Source organism: Symphodus melops, assembly GCF_947650265.1.
Source record: "Symphodus melops genome assembly, chromosome: 5".
In the NCBI taxonomy this organism is placed as follows: domain Eukaryota; kingdom Metazoa; phylum Chordata; class Actinopteri; order Labriformes; family Labridae; genus Symphodus; species Symphodus melops.
This window is the reverse complement of record NC_136695.1, coordinates 10,210,506-10,233,732: the sequence shown is the minus strand read 5'-3', so window position 1 is coordinate 10,233,732 and position 23,227 is coordinate 10,210,506. Positions and strand designations below refer to the sequence as shown.

The 23,227-nt window shown below is 41.2% G+C and overlaps 1 protein-coding gene across 2 annotated transcripts; it reads left to right on the top strand.

Moving 5' to 3' along the window:
• The first annotated feature begins 118 nt into the window (after positions 1-118).
• On the top strand, positions 119-20,726 carry faxcb (failed axon connections homolog, metaxin like GST domain containing b). 2 transcript variants are annotated; one of them, XM_079344007.1, is made up of 7 exons: positions 119-621; positions 2,287-2,408; positions 5,843-5,978; positions 6,960-7,156; positions 11,629-11,846; positions 16,623-16,739; positions 17,232-20,726. In XM_079344007.1, exons 1-7 carry the CDS (start codon positions 586-588, stop codon positions 17,552-17,554), a joined length of 1,149 nt encoding a protein of 382 aa, XP_079200133.1. In that variant the 5' UTR covers positions 119-585; the 3' UTR covers positions 17,555-20,726. The 2 variants fall into 2 exon arrangements, with proteins under 2 accessions (XP_079200133.1, XP_079200132.1); XM_079344006.1 differs by lacking the exon at positions 119-621 and having other exon boundaries at positions 1,643-2,408.
• Positions 20,727-23,227: the final 2,501 nt, after the last annotated feature.

Below are 23,227 nucleotides of genomic sequence, written 5' to 3'. Positions count from 1 at the left end.
CAGAGATGGTATCTTTGTCTGAAAACACATTAACCAAGAGACCCTGAGGTCTGCAGGGGTTATTTCAGGTGTCCCTGCAGACCAGTGAATGGTAATCTTTCAGTTTTTAAATGAACGGACTGTTTGGTTTTGTTGACGATGCGTAATGTCTTAGAGAATTGGTGGGACAGTCTAATATATATACTAAATATAGTACCGTCACCGGCTATATTAGTACCTGCAGGATAGCCTACTCGTTCTTTTCCTTTTCTGTGTAAACAAACGCTGCAGCTCTGGGGCACGCTCCTTAGAGCCACGAGAGCGCGCACATAACTTGCAGTAGCCATGGCTGCAGAAAGGACTTTGCAGCAAATCACGTTTCCATAGTTTAATGCACATTTTCAAGCACTACCGTGATTATGGACCTGGACAGATCGTAACCTGCTGGCCTACATGAGACTGGACTTCCGCAGCATTAGGATGGCACGGTTGGTGATGTAACGTTTGGAGCTTTACGAAATCTGCATTTCTCGAAGTTGTCTACGTCCTGCGTCGGCATGCTGGGCAATCCGATTCCGAAAACAGCCGCTGGATTAAGCCTACAGGATGGACGTCTTCCTACACCTGAGAAGTTGTTCCAGAGTGAGTTCCTTTTTTTTTTTTTTTTTTTTTTTTCCATCTGCAAATACAACAGGTTATCAGTGATTTGCTTTGCACTATCAACTGATAGTTTTCTGTTGTTCATTAGTAGTTTTTTAGCAGTGTTTTTCCCCTGCAGAAATGGCAACCATTTAAATTGTAGGATAACTTTACAATATGTAGAAAGTTTTATTTACAAGAAAAACAAACGCTACACACTCGGCTACATTTGGTAAATAAAAGGTATTTCCTTTCAGCACTGGACTCTGCTGAGTTGGATGTTAGATGCACAGTAACAGCTTATGAAAATAACATCGCGACATGACGTCATTGAGTGCTGCTGGCCAATGGACATTATGTGCATTAGAGCCACTGGTTTGACTGGGATGCAGGGGCTCGTCAGGGCGGGGTGTCTCCTCCGCTGGAGCAGACAATGGGCCTGCTATGTCAAGCTCCCATCATTTGACCCATCACTACAGGATGTTGTTCATATTCCTCTTAAAAATAAAAGTACTGGGCTAAAAACAGGCATTGTTTTTGACGAACAAACGTTTAATAAAAACAGTTGACTAATATAAGACATGGTTTTAAATATAATAAAGTAAATAATACGGTATCAAAAAGGATTCAGAACTTATGGCCCCACCTTTATATTCTTCTTTCCAGCTTTTTTTCAAAATCAGGTACCTTCCTGCAATTTTCATGTGGAAAACTTGCAAAAGAAAGGAAACATTCAACAAAATGACTAATTACAAGTATATTTGTTAATGAGAAAACGTTATCCAGAATATGATGGTTTCATCTTGTTAAATCACATCTCTCGAGCGGTTTTAAGACCATCCATTTAGATATTATAGCTGTTGCTTGCTGATCAGTGAAGATTATCCTTATCCTTATAATGTTTGCTTTTGGCTCCGTCAAATGATGTGTACACTTAAAAAACACAGAAGGATTAGTCTGAAAGACAATCATCAGGTTCACCAAAAATAACAAATTATTTGCAATGCTAGTAGCATAAAACACGTTTAAATCACTACAGGGGTTTATTTTTCGCCATAAATAATGGAGTATCATGTAAATTGAGGAGGCGCTCATGTGAGTTTCAGTGTGGAGCACGTATGCTGTTCGTAAGATGATTAATTGTTCACAAATATATTTAAAAATAAAAACGCCAACATATAGTTAGGCAGTTTGACATGTTTTATGTCATGATCCAGCTCACAAAATGTCGTCATAAATTGAATTTCCCTGAACCCCAGCTGTAGCCTATCATTTTATTTTGAAATCTGCAATCGGAAGTGAAGCTGTTGTTCTGTGGTTACTTGAAGTATTGCACAATCTGCGAAGGGAAAGTAAGCAGGTTGCTGTGAGCATCTTCCCAGGGAGGGGGCGTCCAAATGTTTACTCCTTCTGGGTTTCTGGAATAATATCACCCATACCGCCGCCATGCCGTAGACGAGCTGCCGGGCCCGTAGATGAAGCCCGGGGACGACAGCAGGGAGGACGCCGGCTGGCTGTAACCGAGGGAGGATGTACTGGGCTGCTGGCTTTGCCTCTTCCCGGCCGTGTGTGGTTGAGCTCGGGCGGAATCACAGCCTGCCCATAGGGCTGTGCGCCTCCGAGCAGCAGCAGTCTTTGTATGGCTATATCATCGCTTTCCCTTTACAGGACTACGGAGGCATCATGTCAGCTCTTGGTTCGGACTCCTGGTGGAAAAAGACCCTGTATATCACTGGAGGGGCTCTGCTGGCTGCTGCAGCTTACCTACTGCATGAACTGCTCGCCATCAGGTAGGAGCACATACTGTGCTGGGTTTATTTAATGTAGCCTAATCACTTTTATTTATCCTTCTGAGCAGATGATTTAAGTAATAATCACCCTGCTGACAGTGACGGATTGATGTCATTGGTCTGCGGGATAAATGAATGGATATGGGTGAGTCCCTCCATGGGATGTGATTTTTTTGTGCAAATCTCGCGGTGATTTCTGAGAATTCAGACGCTGTTTTCCTCCTCCCAAGGACACGACACTAGATGGGGAGGAGGGGGGGAAAAAATCAAATAAATAAAAAGCAGTCACGAGTCGGTTCATGTGCCAGCTCTCGTGCCATTTCCTCGGCACCTGAGCGTGAATAAACGGAGCGCACCCCGGGGCGCTGCTGAGTCAAAGCCACCTTTAATGAACTCTACCGTGAGATGCACAGCTGCTGCCTGGAGATATTGAAAGAAAACACAAGCATTTACTGCTGTGCCCTGTTGAGGAGGCGGATGGATGGGATGTGATGAGTCCCACAGATGTAAACATGATAGCCTAATCTCAGGTCTTAGGTCCTTCGAGCAGGAAATGCGTGCCTGTCAATGGGGGGATTATTTTGGGCTAGGCCAGTACCGGATAGTATTTACCTACATCCTGTCACAGTGGCCTGGAGTTTTAGATTTCGCTCCCCCTCCCTCTCATGATAATCTGTGTAACCTTGCATCTCGTGCAGAGACGCTGCTGCTGAATCACGTGCAAGCGACTGAGGCTGGAGCTGCAGCCTGCCGGCATCGTCTGTACGTGCCATGTGATGTGGTCGTTGGCGGCAGTTCTGCCACTGTATTCAGCTCCTGTACTCCATTTCATCTCCATGAAAAGCGATCCTTGGTGTTTGGAGAGCTCCATTTGTGGCTTTCAATGAGAGCTTTGCACCAATGGAAGTAGTCTAGGTAAATAAAGACACAAAGCAGAGGACATAATAATCAGACAGCAGACAGAGAATGGACAGGATACAGAAAGCACATAGATTTGGAGTGTGCTCAGCACTGTTTTATCATAGAAAGCGATCCACAAGACTTGTAACTGTTTCAGCACCACAACAAACTGGACAGAGACAGCACACAGACTTTATTACCTGGTTACCTGTTAATTTGGCACACCAAGCTGAAACTAATACGGTCCAATAAAAAATCTATGCAGGGCCAAAGAGCTCCATTTGTGGGGCTGAGATGCCTGATACAGAAAGATGTTTCTGTTTGCCCTCACTCATCAACAAATAACAGATCAGTTCTAAATATGGTTCCACAGCTATATTAAGCGCAGCGTCTCAAAAGGCCATGAAGTGAGAAATTTTCCTCTTCTACACGGATCAACAGATATCGTAGATCTTTCCTAGTGTCCACTTGGCACAAAGCGGTGTTTAAGGCAGGTGTTGATTCGTATGTATGGACATTTTGAAGGCTTGAAGAAGGCTAATAGTTTGTGCTGTTGTTTAAAAGTATGTTATACTTTACTTAGACCCGTTCACATCGCCGAGCGCAGTGAGGAGCGTCACTGCTTGCAACCTCTGAAATAAACACTGCACTGTTTAGATGGTGAGGTTACCCAGTTCTGTTGTATTAGACTCCTTTTTTTATTAAGCTTACTGTTCCCACAGATTGTATTATTCATGACATAATGTGAGATGAAAAAGTAGAGTACACACTGACAGCCGATTGAATAATTTTAAATAATTCAGACTTGAAGAGTAAGTGATGCCACAGATCAGAATGCTCTGTCTGATCTGTGTGTGTCAAAATGATAATGATGCCAGTTCCTAACATTTCCTTTCACTGACACAGTTTACTCTACTATGTGTATTTGGGTCTATTTTGTGTATTCTAATGTGTTCTATTTTATATGTCTCTTCAGGAGTCTTGTAACAAATGTGTCTGCAACAAACATGGAAACACATTTAAGATCAGTGTTAACTCAGCTGAACTCCTCTTAAAACAAGTTTTTTTCTTTCAAACTGAAGCATCACTAGTTTTTAGACCGTTTTTATTCACACAAAATTCACTAATGAATACTACTGAGCATTTTTAAACGGCTAATCACAGGATCTCAGATCCACAACAGTCCAGAGACAAGAGACGGAGAATAACACCTGTGGAATCGTTTATGATATTTTGTGTTGAGACTGCAGCATACAGTGTGAATGACTGTTGCCAAGGGATGGGAATTGGCCAGCAAACTGGGGCAGTGTGATGATTCATTTAGTCAATCGTTTTAGTTCCAACAGAAGCTCCCAATACTATGCGTGGATAGTGATATAAGAAGATCAATACCAGCTGTTATTTCCACATAACAATATACTCAGCTTGATTCATTTGAAAGAACCATCCTCATGAACAAAAAAACACAAAGAAAAAAGAAGTATGAGAGATTTGTTTGTGTATGTTGTGTGTGTTTTTCAATGTGATTTCAATAAGGACAATAATTCATAGGTTTTCCTGAAGCTGTTCTTTTAAGAGTTAATGAAGAGAAGCCTCCACAGTTGCTGAAAATCAAAGTGTGCATGTTAGTAGGCGGTTGAGCTCAGGGACACAGGGATTTGAATTTCCTTTGGGATCAATAAAGTGTCTATCTATCTATCTATCTATCTATCTATCTATCTATCTATCTATCTATCTATCTATCTATCTCTCTCTCTCTATCTCTATCTCTATCTCTATCTCTATCTCTATCTCTATCTCTGTCTCTGTCTCTATCTCTATCTCTATCTCTATCTCTATCTCTATCTCTCTCTCTATCTCTATCTCTATCATTTACTGCTGTGTCACCGTGCTATAACATACTGCAGGTGTGATCTTTTTTCTTCCTGGGATGTTTGGGAAGCCTGACACTGAACAACAAATCAGGCTTTCTGTTTGGAGTAATCTCACCGTCTGGCTGGCCCAGAAAACCGGTCAGAAGATCGACTGATTTGAGCTTGAATTGTGACGATTGAACATTTGAATCAAAGACTTGTTGTCTTTTAAGTTGCATCAAAGCTCTCTAATCCTTCCTGCTGGTGTGTACACACACTGACTGAAGTATGTAGAATATCAAAGCCTACATTATATTCCTCCCAATCAGCTATTTGTTGCTGTTTGTTTCTAAAAAAAACATCTAAAAATTAGGAAATCCATCATAGTAACAAAAACCTTCAGAGTTAAGTGCACTTGCCTTCTGCTCAATGCCAATCAAATTACCAAGATAACAAAAGCAAAGTCTTTCTATTGATGGTGCTTTAGTAAACCTGTAAAGCAGATATTAAAGTTTTCCATCGTACCCTAGTATGGATGTGAAATATGAAAATGTCCGAGCATAGGATCAGGAAAAATAAAAACTTTTCATAGTAAGTTATGTCACACTAAAGGCAAAATGATCAGGAAACCAAACACTGTTTATTAATGTTTTGTTTTCTCCATGTGTGATTTCTGTGTAGGAAGGAGCAGGAACTGGATTCTAAAGACGCCATCATACTCCATCAGTTCTCCAGGCCAAAGAATGGCGTGCCAAGCCTCTCACCTTTCTGCCTCAAAATAGAGACATACCTGCGCATGGTGGACCTGCCCTACCAGGTGATACACCTCATTTTCAAGTAGTGTCCCTTCAGCAAACACACATCAATGCAATGCTCTTGATTTAACAGACGATTGATTGGCCTAAATGTGATTAACCGATTTGTTTTAGTATCCCATACTTTATAGTATTTAAGTCAAGTACAATGTGTACTTTCATCACTTTTGGATTTTTTGTCAGAGACTGAATTTGCCCTTTAGCTTGCTGTATTTTTATTAGATTTTTTTTCTGACACTTTAAAAGATCAATTTCAAATCAAAATGTATTTGTATAAATCTAGCTGATAACTGTTATCTCAAGACATAAACAAATCTCAATCAGATCGTTCTACTACAATAAGCAACACACTGAATGAGATATGATTATCTGTTGGAATCCAATAGTTCATAAGTGTACGCTGAACTAGAGGAAACTTGAATCTTAGCAGATAATGTTGTGTGGCAACATTGTTGTTATTTTGCGCTCCTATCCTGTGTAAGGAACTTTAACAATGGAAGTGACTTGCACAAGATTGTTTAAAGGTCACCTGTTAGTCTCCTTTTCATTATGTTTTAATAAGTCTCAGAAGTCCTCACATCATGTCTGTGAAGTTTCTTGCCAGATCCTGTATTTCATCACGTCTATAAACGCCTGTATTTCAGCCCTGCCCAGAACAGGCTGTTTCTGGGTCTGTAGCTTTAAATGCAATTGAACTGTGTCAGACCACACCCCTCTCTGGAAGGGGATATGGCTTGGGCTTTTTTGCACCATATTCTTTGTTTACAGTGAGATGGCAGACTCACCAGGAAGGAAAGCACCCAGCTGTAGAAGCAGTCTGTGGAGCAACCCTTGTATCATCCTAATCCACCGATTGGGAAGAAAATATACACACCAACAAAAACAACAACCATTTCACTCTACAGTTACAGTTAAAGCTCTTTCTGTTTCAAAAGTTTACATAGATTTTACATGTTCTCACAAAAAGCTTTTTCCCTCCGCAGAACTACTTTGACGGGAAGCTGTCCCCGCAGGGTAAGATGCCATGGATGGAATACAACCACGAGCAAGCGTCAGGGTCAGAGTTCATCGTAGATTTCCTGGAGGAGAAGCTCGGCGTGAACCTCAACCAAAACCTCACCCCGCAGGAGAGAGCTGTGTCCCGGGCTGTCACCAAGATGGTGGAGGAACACCTCTACTGGTAAGGGTCCCATACACAGAGTGTATATTTAGTGTTAAACAAGCTTACTGTGCATTTGAAAACCTGTTTTAAACTGTGATTCCTCTCGCTGCAACCTTGTTGGAAGTTCCAACTATAAGGCAACTTTCAGCTGTTTAAAAAGGGAGAATAATGTGACAAGTCATTTATGTAACTGTCCTTGAGGGTCAATATCGCGCATTCACTGACGGGTTTATGCACATTTACATATTCTTATTTAAATGAACATTTCAATACAGGAGATCACATTTAAGCTGTATCAGTAACCAGCGACACAGATCTCATAGAAAATAACAGTCACACGTTGATTTTAACATCTGTAAAGACATCTAGACATCAAGACGTCTAACATTTTTCTTTTTTAGTTGTTTGTTAATTTAAGCGTTATTTGCGTAGCCTACCAGCCTTTGGTAGACTCGATCCTCATCATCAGTGAAGTGCTATCAGGCGTCCTTTACTGTGGTGAGTCACTCAAGAACCTCTGGGTGAGAAACACGGTGCTGCTAGGAAATCATTTAACACTCCTTCAGCCCACGCCCAGAGAGGCTCAGAGTGTTTTCCATTACCTAAAAGCTCCATGAATCTCCCCCCAACACACACAAAAGAACAGTGTGATGTTGACTCTTCTCCTTAGTTTAATAATGTATGGAGCTACACTGAACTAAACTTGTGGACTCCTGAGTTTACAGATGTCATAATTGGGTAAATAAAGATGTGAGGTTCCGTAACACTCCTCAAAGCTTTAGAGGTCATTCATGTAACCCACATCCTCTTTACCTCCCTCTCTCCCTTGTGTCTCCCCCTTCCTCTCCTTTCTGCTCCTCCACCCACACCATGTCTTCTTCAGACCCACATATAGACCTATTGATTCAATTATTTATGTCAGGGAAGGGCAGTGTGGCGGCGTGGTGCACTTTGAGCTACACATCAGCGAGAGAAACTGATGGTGAGGGCATCTCTGATTCCGCTCCACTGACTGATGCAGTTTTAAACGCAAGGAAGCAAGAATTCAAAGGACAAGAGAATGCACGTTGCTTGGTTCACAGTTGATGTCTAAGAAGTGGCACATGTTAGTTTGTTTCAGACAATAGTCAACAAAGACTATTGTTTGGAATTTCCATAACTCTGTAAAAGCTGGGCTAAGAACATGTTTTCATTGTAATGGGGAGGTTTCTCTTGTGAAACTTCTCAGACAATTAGCATCTGAATGCTTTAACCCTTTCCATACATTTGAGCCCTTTATGTTCTTGTCATCTGGTTTCTAACTCCACTCTCTCTCTCTCTCTCATCTAGCAGCAGGCAGGTGTTTCAGAGACAAAGCTTTGAACCTCACAGGCAGACAACATAAAATGTCCAGCTGCTGAACATAGTGAAGCATTAAGCAGCTTAAAAAATCCAATCAAATCTGAGGTGGACGCGAACACAGGTGGACACAAACAAAACTCCAAATGACTGCTAATGTTGCTCGGGGTATTATTCTTGGATGTGTGAATGGGCTGTTTTTGGTAACACTTTCTAGAACAACTTTATAGATATTCTATGAGTAGAAAAACATTAAGGGAGCAATATATAACCCTGAAACGTAATTTTTAAAATGGTGCACTGTGGTTGAAATTCAGAACATTGGAGGAAGCTGTCTCCTTCCCGTCTCCTCCTCCCTATAGTCGAGGCACATAGAGGTTGTGATATCAAAATGTTTTCTGGTCTTGGATATTTTTAAAAAAGTTTGAACCAATTCACTTACCCACTGCAACACTTGTTGATACAGAGAGATCTCCACAAGGGTTGTGTGGATGTGTCTTAAAACGTCTATCTTATCTCTCATCAAAACAAATACAAGACCATTCAGGACTGGAATCAAAACATAGAGGAAGAACATACTGGCTGCTGTGTTGTTGTCAGAGAATACAGCGCTTCGACAGAGCATGTTTCCTAAATGTCTGATCATATACAGTAGAAAGGTCATTTAACAGTCGAATTCAGTAGATAATATTACATATTGCTCCTTTAACCCTTACAGTCTTTGGATACTGAAAACAGCTTGTCGCTGCATTATTTAAACCAAAGCACAGCAGGCTACTCATCCCTAATTACCCTTTAAAAAGATGATGTTATAAATGTATTCAGTAGTATCATTCATTTGCTCCCTTGATGTACTGTCGCTTAGTTGATTGGCCCTGTAGATCTAATTGAGATCGCTTGTAGAATAAAAAAAAATTATGTTCAGTGATGATGTCAAATACCATAAAGCAACTATAGTTTTACCTCTTTAATTGTGGTCAAATCCAATGATATTTCTGCCTTCAGTTTTTTTTTCCCCAAAGTTTTTCCAGGCTAACATTGTAATGAGTTGCTCTAGCCTTACAGTTTCTTACAATGCTGCTTTCAGACCTGGAGGATAAAGAACCTTTATACCCACCTAAGCAACACCTCTAAGCACGAGTTGGAAAACCTTCTAAATGCAGTTTAAAGGTTCAGAAAAAATCCTACCGGAAACAACATGATATCATCTTGTTATATCAGATATCCGGAAAGAAGCATGTGGTCACTGAACAGCCACCACTCCCTCATTGTAACACAGGCCAGAAGCAATAATTCAATTTCTATTGAGCGACCAGTCATATAGAATGGTCTAGAAAACTACAGGCTGGAGACAGAGCCTCCTTCACAGTCTTATCACATCTCTGGGCTTAGTCACCATCTGACATCAGGCTTCCAGACGAGCTGAGGTAGAAGCTCAGTCTGTGTCTTTAATAAGGTGGTGTGAGAAAGTGTGTAAGAATATAGCAGCCTAATCTTGTTAGTGTCTGCACGCACTAACAGCTTGGCTTTGACAGTGAATGTACCAAAAAGTACAGACAGTCGGCTACCCTCTTGTGATGTTTTGTTTAATAGGATATGTGTAAAACTATTGTCTCTTATTGGTTTTCCTGACTAAATCTCTTGTGGTCAGAAAGGATTAGGTGCAGTTAAAGAGGGGCAGCATTAGAAAGGGATTGTGAGGTTTGGCTTGTTTGCACTTAGAGAAACAAGATCTGTGTGTCTGCTGTTGTGACACAGATTTAATGCCTGAATGGTTGTCCAGATTTCTTTTATTTTCTGTTTTTTTAACATATTAAGCAAGATGGAATCTAAATGTCATGTGGAGTTTCTGCCAAGTACACTGTATATCTTCTCTCCTATGGCCATTTTCCTGTATACATTAGCTCTGCCTATTTTCTCCATATGACAGCATCCTGACAGACTGAATGATTGAATGTAAGCTGTTGTGTGCCAGCAGCTAGTTGAGAGCGGTGTAGCTGATAAATGTGGCAGCGCACTGTGTGTGTGTGTGTGTGTGGGGGGGGGGGGGGATGGGGGGGGGGGGGGGGGGGATGGGGGGGGGGGGGGATGGGGGGGTGCACTTTTATTGATCAGCACGAGAATTATTGCCATAGACGAAAAGGCTTAACGGTGACAGGAAACAGGGAACGATACTCTGGTTAAAAAAAAATAATCTTAGCGTTGATGATATTGTGCAGCTTGCAAGTTTTACAACAAACTCAGATTCTCCTTTTTCCTGACAGTAATAGCTGATAGGAAATTACTTTTGTTATTCTTCAAGAATATCTGCTCTTCATTTGATGCCAATAAGATGGATTTCATGACTTCAAACATTAGGACTTATTTATTGTACACAATAACGAACACAATTAGTGGTTACATTTTTGATCCTGATCACTGTGAGATGCGAGTATGCTGCGTATCATCTTTTGTCAGTTTTGATATACAAAGATTTTTTTAATAAATCCTTTAGTGTGTAAAATATTGTTGATGTTTTCTTAAAGAATTAGTCTTTGAGGCACCAGGTGGTTTATCTGTTATGTTGCGTGAACTCATGTAGAGAGGCTGGAATCCTCAAAACAGCAGCCACAGGTTTGAATCTGACACTAGCCCTTTGCTGTAAATCATCCACTCTCAACCCCCAGCATTTCCTTCCTCTCTTCAGCTGTCCTGTCTAATAATGGTACAATGGGCGAAAATATATCAGATTCTTCTCATCAAAGTCTGCAGGGCCCTAAAATTAAAATACTTCCTGTTGTTAGGGAATTACTACATACAGCTATGGTGTTTTTTTGTTTTGTTTATGATCACATGTAAAGAACTTTCTCTTTTTATCTTGAAATGAAAAAGAGAAGGAAGTTGTCACAGGACATCTTACTTCTTGCAAAACAGTGGTTCCCAAACTTCTGAAAAAAAATCTGTCACTCCTAATGATCCACATGAAAAAAAGTGTTAATACTGTTAATAACTTTTAGATTTGAATGTTGCTATTCATGTATATACATTACATTTTTCTTTCAGAATCCCAACAAAATAGGCCCACACACAGGAGACCTTTGTTTAAGACCATGTTTTTCGTAAAAAATTATAAAAATATTGATGACCTCCTCAGAGCGTGTTGTGTTTTTCAGGACAATAGCCTACTGCCAGTGGGTGGATAACCTGGAGGAAACTCAGAAGCTTCTAGCGATGAGCGGCCCTCTGAGTGACACGCTGAAGTGGCTGCTGAGCCACCTGAACGGCAGTATGGTACGCAGGGAGATGTACGGTCACGGCATTGGACGTTTCTCTAAAGAAGAGGTGTACACACTGATGGAGAAGGACATGAGGACACTGGCCACACTGCTTGGTAAGAAGAGAACTCCTGTTTTTTAAATGTGGGTGTGTGTGTGTGTGTGTGTGTGTGTGTGTGTGTGTGTGTGTGTGTGGGTGTGGGTGTGAGCATTCTTAATGCTTCCTCCCCAAACCGAAGCCAATAAAACATGTTCCATTAGGACAACCACTTAACTCATCACAGTTTTGTGCAGTAATCTGCTTGTCTAAGAGATTACCCAAACACTGTTGCATAATGTGATAATAGAGTTAGCAGAGCTATTATTTAGGAAACACAAGAGCATGCATTTCACTATAAACCCCTCTGCATAAGGGAGGAGGTTTTCGGAACTTTATCAACTTCTGAAAATTGGCTATGTTTTTCCAGTACATCAGATGTCAGTAGTAGTGGCAGCAAGGAGCCTGACCCATGTATTTTCTTTTTTACAACAGAATGGTCGAAAAAAATTCAGATTGTGAATGTTGCAAGTGATGTAGTTCTTTTCTGATCGACATTGAAAATAGACCTTTACGTTTGTTTTCAGGCATTTTGACTGTCCTACAAAGATTCCCTGTAAGCTTCTTTCATAAGAATAACCATTAAAGATGATGTAACATTATTGTTTACTGTGAACCAGTTCCTTGAGGATTACCATCTGCTCAGCTCTGAGAGCTACACGTGACACAGTCTTGAAAGTATTGTTTTGTTTTGAGGAGGCAGGAACCCAGGGACTTGGATTGGTAACAGGAGGGTTTCTGGTTCAAGTCCCAATGTAGACCAAAATATGAAAGTTAGTCTGGTAGCTGGAGATGTGCCAGTTCTCGAGCACTGCCGAGCTGCCCTTGAGCAAGGCACTGGACCATCCCATCATCTCTAGGGGTGCAGTGGAGGCTGCCGCCGCTCTCTGACATCTCTCCATTAATGCATGTCCCCAGGTCCTGCTTGTGCATGTGTTTGATTTAGTCCTGTGTGTGTGAGAGGCATGTCTTTACAATAACAGAGTGCGAACCACAATATCCCCCTTGGGGATTAATAAAGTATATAAAATAAAAAATTAAACATTAATGTTTCATATTAAAGGTCACATATTTTACGCCTTTTCAACCAGTTTAAATTAGTCTCAGAGCTCCCCAAAACATGTTTCTGAAGCTTCTTGCTAAAATGTCACTCCGATCCTGCATTGATTGTGCCTCTTAACGCCTCTTTTTCTGCCCTGCTGAGAACAGGCTGTTTCTGTATGTGTAGCTTTAAATGCGAATGAGCTGTGTCTGGCCACGCCTATCTGGAAGGGCTCGGGTGGCTCTGGCCTCCTTGCAAAATGCTCAATTGTTTACGATGAGAAGGCTGAAAGAACAAGCACCTAGCTGTGGGAGTGTCACCTCCGTGGGGGAGGGGCTTCTGCCCTTTGTGATGTCAAAAAGGGAAAATCACCAAACAGCCTGTTTTGTTTTTTGAAAAAAAGGAGCAGGCAAAAGACAGATGGACTTGTCTTATGTTTGAGGAGTAAATGGTAAATAGTATTTGAAATAATATGTGACCATTAAAGCTAGTCAGAAAACACAGTGGTCTGATCAAATGGTATGACAAAAACAGTTAAGTTCTAACTAACAGCCTAAAGAAAGTCATTTTTCCCAGAGTAGAAAGTATCTTTGAGTGATGTTTAAATAACATTCTTATCAAGTCAATTTGTTTCAGCACTGTCAGGTTATATCAGCATGTGTCTGATGGCAGGCTTTATCCACACCTACTCCATTACTATGACTAATAGGATCAGACAAATGTTTCATAATAAACATGCACATTCCTTTATCCAAGTATGAAAAGTCATTATATAATATATATGAATAGATCATTGATGCATTTGTCTTCTTTAAAGGAGTTTGGAGATGAATGTTAGGCTTCCATATGATGCAAAGATACAATAAAAACTCTCCTTGTGTCTGTGTTCGGATTTAGTGTGGATTACGAAAGATGAATGAAACAGAAGAAAGTTCTGGATGTCGGCCACATGGATACAATATCAAAGTGTTGAAATGGGAACAAAGCGTTTGATGCTGGAAAGAAAAGTGATGCTCATCGATCTGTTTGTGCTTTTTTAATGGGGACCACTTGTTATAAAAAGGGAAGTTTTACAGAGTGAAAGCATCAGTTAACTCTACAGACATACTTCCCTTTTAATGGATACCTCTTCCAGGCTTGAGTGCTAGAAGTGGGAATCATAAATCTAAACTAGCTGCCGAAAGTGCAGCTAGTCCATCTTCAAGATGAAACAAGATCATTTTGAAGCGTCTTTTGTTGTTGGACAAAATCACTGATTTCATACACATCACACTTCAAGTCACACATTTTTATTCATCAACTATTTCCTCTTGTGTGTTGTGTTTCATCCCCCTCGCTTCAAGATTGTTCACACCTAGTTTTCTTTTTAAGGAAAAACTGTTATTAATGATGTGTGTTCATGTTTGAGTATAAAGAAAGGAGCTTCCCAAACTAGTTTCTAAGAGACCGTTTAGCAGCTGCTCGTGGTTGCAGCAAAAAGTTGTGCCCAATATATCAGGGACGGCTGTGGCTCAGCTGATCCGCTAGTCAGACGTCTATTGACCGGGCGGTTTGGGGTTTGATCCCCGGATCCTGCAGCTACTTGTCTGATGTCTCCTTAGGCATGACACTTTACCCCAAGTTGCTCCTGCTGCTTCTTCAGCGGTGTATGAATGGGATAGGAGAAAAAAAAGGAGACCTCCGAATCTAAGCCGGTTTCATCCTCTCGCTTTTATCCTCTCCAAATCACTGCTGACTTGTGAAATACAAGAACATGCTTAGAGAGTTTTTGGGTCTCGTCAGGAAGTATCACAGACACAAACCTGGATGCCAAGGATATATGTTCTTACTAAAAGGCTGCTGTGACCTCGATCCAACATCCAGCTAACGTGTTCTGACTGACCTGAATGTGAGGCTTACTTCAGTGACATAAAGCAGCTTTGCGATCCTCTGTTTTTAGCATCATGTAAAAATAAGTGAAGTGAACACTTCCGTTTAGCATTATTGTGCCTACTGGTGTTCTGAATTTAGCTTCCAAACTAAATACTGGCAACTGAATGATGCATTGTTGTTGGGAATATTAACTGATAGGACACGAAACATGACGTTCACCCCCAATTTTGATATTAAAAAAAAAAAATTAAAGTGCGTGATAAAGTTTTACTGGGCGAGAGAAGAAGTAAAAGGACGTCAATGTTCCAATAACGTCCAATCACAACACTGAAAAGTATCTTTTTTTTATCTTAGTCACATAAACCTACATTGATCAGTTATTAACATCTAGATTCAGATTTTGTTATTTGAGATGGTGTGAGGCTGCAGGATGCCTTCTCTGACATGCTGAAAGCTCTGGTCGTTACAGTCTTTTTCTATCAGTGCTATATCATATTAAAACTATGCATTTTTTCACCGCATCATCACCTGCCTCTTTGCTCAGATCCAGTCTCCCTCATTTTTCTCTCGACTTTTTCTTAAATGTAGGCTTTCTCCTTCTTCCTCTCATCACCCATAGCGTCTTTTCATCAGTGAAACATCTTTTGTCACGTCATCTTTTTTTCTTATTGAATGTTTTTTTTTTTTTTTTAAGTTTCCATGTTCTGTTCTGTTTCTCCAGCTCGAATGCATCGCTGGATGCTGGTCTTTTTTTAATATCATATTTTAAACTTTCGTAACCATTGCCATCTCTTGCTTTTTTTTTTATCCTAAACATTTCCTTGTCATTAAGCATGGCATCATTTTCAACATCAAAGACTTTCCTTTTCGTACGGCGCTTTTATATTTGCAGTTTTGTCTTTTAATTGAATGTTCTGCTTCTCCTTCTCTAATTCAGTCTTCTGAGCGCATCTCTCTCTCTCTCTCTCTCTCTCTCTCTCTCTCTCTCTCTCTCTCTCTCTCTCTCTCTCTCTCTCTCTCTCTCTCTCTCTCTCTGGTCATCCTTTGCCTTTTTCATCTCTAGCCCTCCTATCACCTCATGTATGAGTGTCTGTTCAGAAGAAGTGTTACACAAAGTTTTTTGGCCTCTGCCTCCAGTTTGCCCTTGCAGCCTGTGTGTCTCCATAGGGAGACACAGACATCCTGGTGTTTCATGCAGCAGGATCTTCTCTGCTGCTCTGGGGAGGATGTAAAAACTGGCTCTGCATTAACTGTGATAAACTCAGACTGATGGGAGTCATCATCATCACCATCATTGATCCAATTGTGGAACAGAATCGTTGAAGGGAAAATCTGTGTTTGAAAACACTCAAAGAAGTTTCCTGATGTCCTGATGTGACGCCTGCGTCAGTGATAAACTTATCGTCATTACCGGCTTCTGTTGAGGAAATCCCAGTCGTCGTGATACATTTTGTATTTGTGATAAATATTCTTTAAGGACAAAGCACACATCTTTAAACTGTGAGTGAAACATAGCAAATAGCAATTACTTGAACAGTAAACAGACTTCTCTGTTCTCCCGGAGACAGTCGGCCCTTTTGTTCAGACAAAGCTCGTGTCTCTGAAACAGATGGTTATTTTGTGCTCAAATGACAAACCGTCTGCCCTGTGCTGGCTGGTGTACGAGCTGAAATATCTGTTCTTCATATTTCCAGCTTGTGTTGAAGGAAACTGAATTGTATGAAATACTTATCAAAAAAAGTTTCTGATCGGGCTCGGAGCGGTTTTGAAACACGGTATTAGCTGTATAAGCTGTTAGCTAGCTTGGGTCATTTGCCCTTTGTTTTAGTATTTGAGAGACAAAGACAAATTGTTGCTTGTTCTCTATTCTCTGTCCTGCAGGAGATAAGAAGTACTTTATGGGCTCCAAGATGTCGACATTAGATGCCACAGTGTTTGGACATCTTGCCCAGGCTATGTGGACTCTGCCTGGGACACGACCAGAACAACTGATTAAAGGTCAGTAGACGTGTGAAGCAGCTGATTGCATGAAAGCACGGTCTTATCTACTGTTACTTCATAAGAGATTTGCTCTCAACCTGGTTTTGTGGCATGTAAGTACAGTTTTGTTGGCTCATTTTCTGGCTGGTTAATGAAGGTGTAGTTATTTCTTTCAGCCAGTAGATGGCAGTAATACTCTACTGCAGTCACTGGCAGGCTTTGATTTGCTTTCATATCTTGCACGGAGAGGTAAACAGTTCAACTCTCTAATCTTTTCACGCCGCAAAATCCGAGCTTGTAATGTCACAAATGACGTCTCCCTGATGTTGCTTTGATACATCATTTTTAAAGGAGAGAGCTCATAGGGAAGAGATAACAGAAAATATGTTTCACAAAGTACCCCAGATGTATTGTGTTCAGAATTTCATTGAGCTCCAGGTACACCTCCTGCTGGTTTGTATCACTCCTTTTAAAAGCGTGTGTATCTGCTGATGTCTGATGTCTTTGCAGGAGAGCTGATCAACCTGGCCATGTTCTGCGAGCGGATGCGGAGGAGGTTCTGGCCCGAGTGGTTTGTGGAGGTGGACGATCTTTATTATGACGGAGACAGTGAGAGCAGTGTTGGCGGCGGCTCTCCTACAGGCATGCTGGACCTTGGCCTCTTCTCAAGGACTGACACTCTGGATGACAGCGACGCAAGCAGCCACTCAGCCGTACACACGCACACACACTCCCCGGACTCGGACCACTCTCTGTTTGACTCGGACGTGGGGACAGGATCTGACAATGACGTTCAGCTTAAGGAGGAGTTGATGCCAGACCTAGAGGTTTGACCTGAGAAAGGCTGTGATTGGCTGACTGATTGAGACTGACAGGAGGTGGGAGAAGTCCAGCAGCTTGAAGATGTTCACATCAGATCACAGCAACTACAGCTGGAGAAAGTATTCCAGCTCCTCCACCTGCAACAATATCTAAAAAAGATATGCAGATATGCAGAGCATACAAACTGAACCTCATGATAAACATGCTACCGTGTGTTTGTTCCCTTCTGTTATGTCAGAACTGTCCGTGTGGCAGTTACTCTTTGCCTTATTTGTCTCGTCCCAAGATAACTTTGAACTTTATTTTTAGATACAGACACTGGCGTAAAAGGTGAACTTATAGGTAACTTCTCATCTCAAGAAAAGTGCGGAGACTCCAGAAGAGTGTTGTCGAAAAAACAGGTGGCATCTCACTTGCTATGAAACGATGCAACTAATCACCACTCTGCCATGTGTCTTAACGCACAAACCCATTTGAGCAGGTGGAGACTGATCATGTGGCTAAAAAGAACAGCTGCCGTGTCTCAGCTGCTAACCATCCATGTGCTGCAGAGGAAACACGGGATGACATTGAGTGCCAGGATCGATCCTCGTGTCATTTCCTTTATTTATTTTTTTTTATTTATTTTTTTCTGTGGGAGGAATCTCCATCAAAACATGATGTATGTCTCCATCAGACCACAACTCTTCTTGTTGTTTAATGGGAAGGAAGAAGAAGAGGAGCAGATTTGTGCCTGTGTCATTCATCAGTTATCATTCTTAGTCATCGCCATTAGGTGGTTGTTTGATTTGTGTGATTTATGGAGCTTCCAGTCATTGGTTTCAACATCTGTTTGGTACGAGTACAGAAGTGTAGTTAAGATATTTGACCACTAGATGGAGGCAGCGGTCAGCCTGATGCGTCCTTTGTACGGCATCATCAAGGTCATTCATCCTTGAGCTGCTGTCTATTAAAACACAGGAGATTTGGTCTCTTTTAATTAAGAACCCTCCTGGTGTCATGGTTCCAATTCATAAATGATATGTCAGGTTGTGTGCAGACAGGTGATGAAGGCGAGTGTTTGCATACATGCAGACAGACATATCAGCCTTAGGTCTTTCAGACTAAAGACAAAGTCTGCAACATTTATTTTAGTCATATAATTTATTACCAGTGCCACTGTATTATTCTTTACAGGATCGTTTGTGTCAAATAGATATATTTGTTATTTTTTTATGTTGTTAGTACTCTCAAAGAGAGACGTTATTTTGCACTAGTGGAAATTTATTTTCACTTTATTTTAATGGGAGCAGTCTGCTATGGAGGTAGAGAAGAGAAACGGCCAAATGAATGGGAAACATAAATGTGTTCATCAGTAGAAGAGGACGCTGAGTGTTCTGATAATGATTGTGTTTGAAGGGGATTGTGCTGCTTGTGCTGGATCCGTGTGTGAGAGTTTTACTCGGTGTGAATGTCATACGTGAAGCAGCCGATGAAGAGTCAGAATACCAAATCAACATTTGAGAACTTTGTGAATGAAATTGACCAACATGTCTCGGGGAAGTGTTTGCCTATGTTTGTCACGTTTTAGCTCGGTGGAACTGTTATGCAATAAGATTGCTGTAAACAAGGTTGTGGTGCATATAGAGTTGATGTCCAGGTAAGGGTCAACTCATAGTCCAAATAAAATGTTTAAAATCACAACTTAAATCATGTGATGTTGAGATATGAAGATTTGGGGCCACCGTCCAAATACAGTTAAGCGGGATCATTTATTGTTTTGCACACAGGAAAGAAAATGTTTGAAAAAAATCAGTCGGGTCCAAACTTAATTCCATTTCCTGTTTCTTTGGAAATCACAACAGTGCTTTTAACCACTTTTATTAAGCGCTGTTTCTTTGCAAGTTATGAGTTCCCATGGCAATTGTAAAATCACTCCTTCAACAAGGCCTGTTCAGACAATTCATGACAGAGGTTTAAACCTTTATAGCACTACAAACAGCATAATCTGACATGCTTGTTGATTATAATCTGTTTCACTAAAATGAAAAGCGAGCATGTTTTCAAATGCATTACTCCAGCTGTGCTACATCAAGACAGTTTATTGTGTATTTTTTAAAGATAGCCTTACATTTTTTCAATGTTCTATATCATTCCATATTTTCTGCTTATTCACCTTTGGTGTGAATCCATTTTAGTTTCTCGAGTGTTGCTCTTAATTGAAAATCACTATGTCTATTTTGAGTTGATTATTTATTTATTTTGACTATAGAACCTTCTGCTGATCATCTTTGCAGATTGTCCCAGAGTAAGGAGCCTCTTTAAAATGATGGTCTCAAACCGTGGTTTCTGTTTAAGGTTCACAACATGACTTTTAAATGTTGCAGGCAGATTTGTAATCAAAGAAGTTTGAAAAGGACTCCTTCGTGATCACACTGAGCATCGAGCTGCTTCAGAGAAAAATACTCCACTCAGGAGTTAGGGTGGAGAAAAAAAGGCAGAATAAATATTAGACAACACTAAATTAATATTAGTGTTTCTTGGTGCTTGCTAGAAGTATAAATAACAGCAAGATATCCATGTTAACTTCCAGTCAATGTCAAAGTTTTCCTCTGCTCTTCTGCAGTCCGTGTAAAAACACTTCATATAGCTTTGAGTATAATTTTTCAATTCTGTGAGTTACAAAAATCCCTAATTGTTTTGGAGGGGAGCAGCAAATAATTTAGAGACTGATGAGGAAAACTGGAGCACCCGTAGGACTTCACATCCACCAGGAGTAACTGAGAACATTCATTTTTCTGACTTTATCATTGAAATGACAGACTGGACAGAGCGATGAGTTAATAATGGATGGTTGTAGTTTGATCCAGATATTGGGACTCTAGAGACCACCTTCCTCCATCATGTCGTCTTGTGGTTCTCTCTGACCAACACTGGCCTGGGTTGTGTTTCAATATCCAGGCTAGACATCATATACAGTTGGACTGCTTTAATCAAGCCATATTAATTGAAGTTAAATGTCTGGTTACTGGAACCATTTCATAGCGTTACTTCTTGGGTAATGTAAATATTGTATGTGTGATGAAGTGTACCATACTGTATGTAGAACTGACTGACTGAGCAAACTACCTATGGATGTGCTGTCATAAACTGGAGTGACTGTTTGATTTCAATAAAAAAAAAACATAGCTGTGACAATTTTAACTGACTTTTGTGATGACTTTCATTTGCATCCTTTGTGTCTCAGCCTAACTGTAGGATTTCAATGCCTGTGCGCTGTAGTTAATCTGTCCCCATGTTGTCATACCTGTGTTGCTGTGTTTTTTTTAATCAGGCTAAAAAGTCACAATGATTTGAGGGTGGATGCAAACTGATTAAGAGTCTGCCAGCTGCTTGGGGCAAGACAGAAGGAGAGAGAAGAACAGGGGCTGGAAGACAAAAAAGGTAAAGAGGAGTTGGGAAACAAAATAGGATGACGTGAAGCCAGGGCAAAGAGGACAAAACAAAAGGTGGATGTAACCATGAGAAGAGGAGAAAGAGGAGCAGGTGGTGGAGAGGAGAGAAGGGGTGAAGAGGCCAGGACTGAGGAGTGAAGGGAAAGCAGGAAGTCACAGGGGAAGAGGAAAGGAGCATCAGGAGTTTTGTGAAGGAAGAGAAGGAGACTCAGCGCAAGAGCAAAGGATAAAGGCTCGGAAAGGGTTGGGTTAAGTTAAATAAGAGGGTGAAAAGCAGAAAGGACATATATAAGGAGAGAAGAGGAGAGGAGAAGAGGCTGGGCCAGGGGCCCGGGGAGGAGAAGCGAGGGCCATGGATCAGGAACCAGGCTCCTGGGGGACGGAGCAGGTGCAGGCTGCAAGCGAGGCCTTTGGGCCTGAAGGGGCTGCCAGAGCTTAAAACAATCTGCACTGCTCCTTTTTTAATTTGGCTCTCTGAACAACCCACCCTCCACACTGACTGTCTCTCTCTGTCTCTCTCTCTCTCTGCTTAACAGATCAGCGATCCACAAAGAGGGGTAAACACACAGAGCAAAATTAAAATCAGAACTCCCCTGGCACGGAAAAACAAATTAGAGCAAACAAATTACTGAGAGTCAACACACAAACAGTGGAGCATCTGTGGCTCTCTGGACTACTGGAGCCGGTGGCTACCTCCCACACCAACACCACCTATAGATCATCTTCACAATAAACTGCAAATCCAACACATTGTTGACATGTTCTCATTAAATGATTGTAGTCAAACTAGTCCTGCACAGTTTGCTTTATAATTTTTAAAGGAAACATCTTTCTATGGGAAGTTTAGAATAAGCATGAAAAGGTTTTGAAAGAGACCTACGTGTACATTTTTTGTAGACATAGAACATTGTGACATTGGCAAAAAGGGCCCATGTTAATCATGAGTTCATAGGCCTAACCTTTCTCCCCCATTAATTGTCCAGCATCCAGGCATCCAGCTTCTTCTCTTTAGTCGGTTGCAGTAAATGTAGGAGTATTTTTCAAAACTTAGCTGTAAGCAGCTCAAACAGGGAAAGTCTTTCGTTGAAATTATATGTAATGTATATATATATATATATATATATATATATATGTGTGTGTGTGTGTGTGTGTGTGTGTGTGTGTGTGTGTGTGTGTACTCCAAATTGAAACGGCAAAACATACAAATGGCAAAACAAACAAACAAGTTACAACGTTTGATATAATAAAAGTATCCTAAAGATCAGTAAAGCATTCACCTATTAAACTTCATTTGCACTGATTTGACTTTTACTTATATCTTATCTGTGATTTGGGTTTTTTGTGTCCGTGTCTGTGTGTGTGTGAGCTCAGTTAGTCTTGGCTGATCCTCTCCCTCGGCCCCGTGGCCCCTCTGGCCCTCTGGCAGTGGCCGTGGCCTGTCCATCTGCCTCCCACTGACTGGGTCTGGTGGGACAAGGGCCATGGAAGACCCCCGCACCCCTCTCAAATGTCCCCCCCACCAAACACCCTCACCAGCCCCCAGGCCAGCTGCTCAGGCCCCAAAATCTGCACAGAGCTGCCAGGTGGGCCCCAGGACTCGTGATTGGAGCCCATCACATACACACATGTACACTGAAGAGCACACACATACACACACACACTCACAATACCAACACATATGCTCAATAAGCCCCTTTACAAATGGAAGGGATGCAACACACATGGTTACATGGGTGGCCTGAATGACAAATAACTTCTTTCCTTCCCCTCTCTCTCTCTCTCTCTCTCTCTCTCTCTCTCTCTCTCTCTCTCTCTCTCTCTCTCTCTCTCTCTCTCTCCCTCCCCATACTCTTTTTGTACCTGTTTTCTCATTCAGTTAGTCACACACACACACGCACACACATTCAAACACACACACAAATGTGTGTGGGGGTGTGAAGTGTGCCGGTGTGCCAACCCTTTAACACAAAGCCTTTGAATGCTCAGGTGTTTCCCCTATAATGGTCTGAGTTCACAGGGGCTGGACGCCAACAGGTGTCGCTGTTTTCTCTACTAATTAAAGCTTTATTTATTCATTGGCACATGAAGCTTCCAGATGACTTTGGCTGGCGTGTCCGATCACAGGATAAAAGCCATCGTATTCTTCTGTGTGAGGAAGTGATTTCTGCTCTCCTCAGGGAGGCAAACCCTCACCTGCCTTTTTACTCATATTTTTTTTTTATATACAGTATATATCATTTGATATACTTT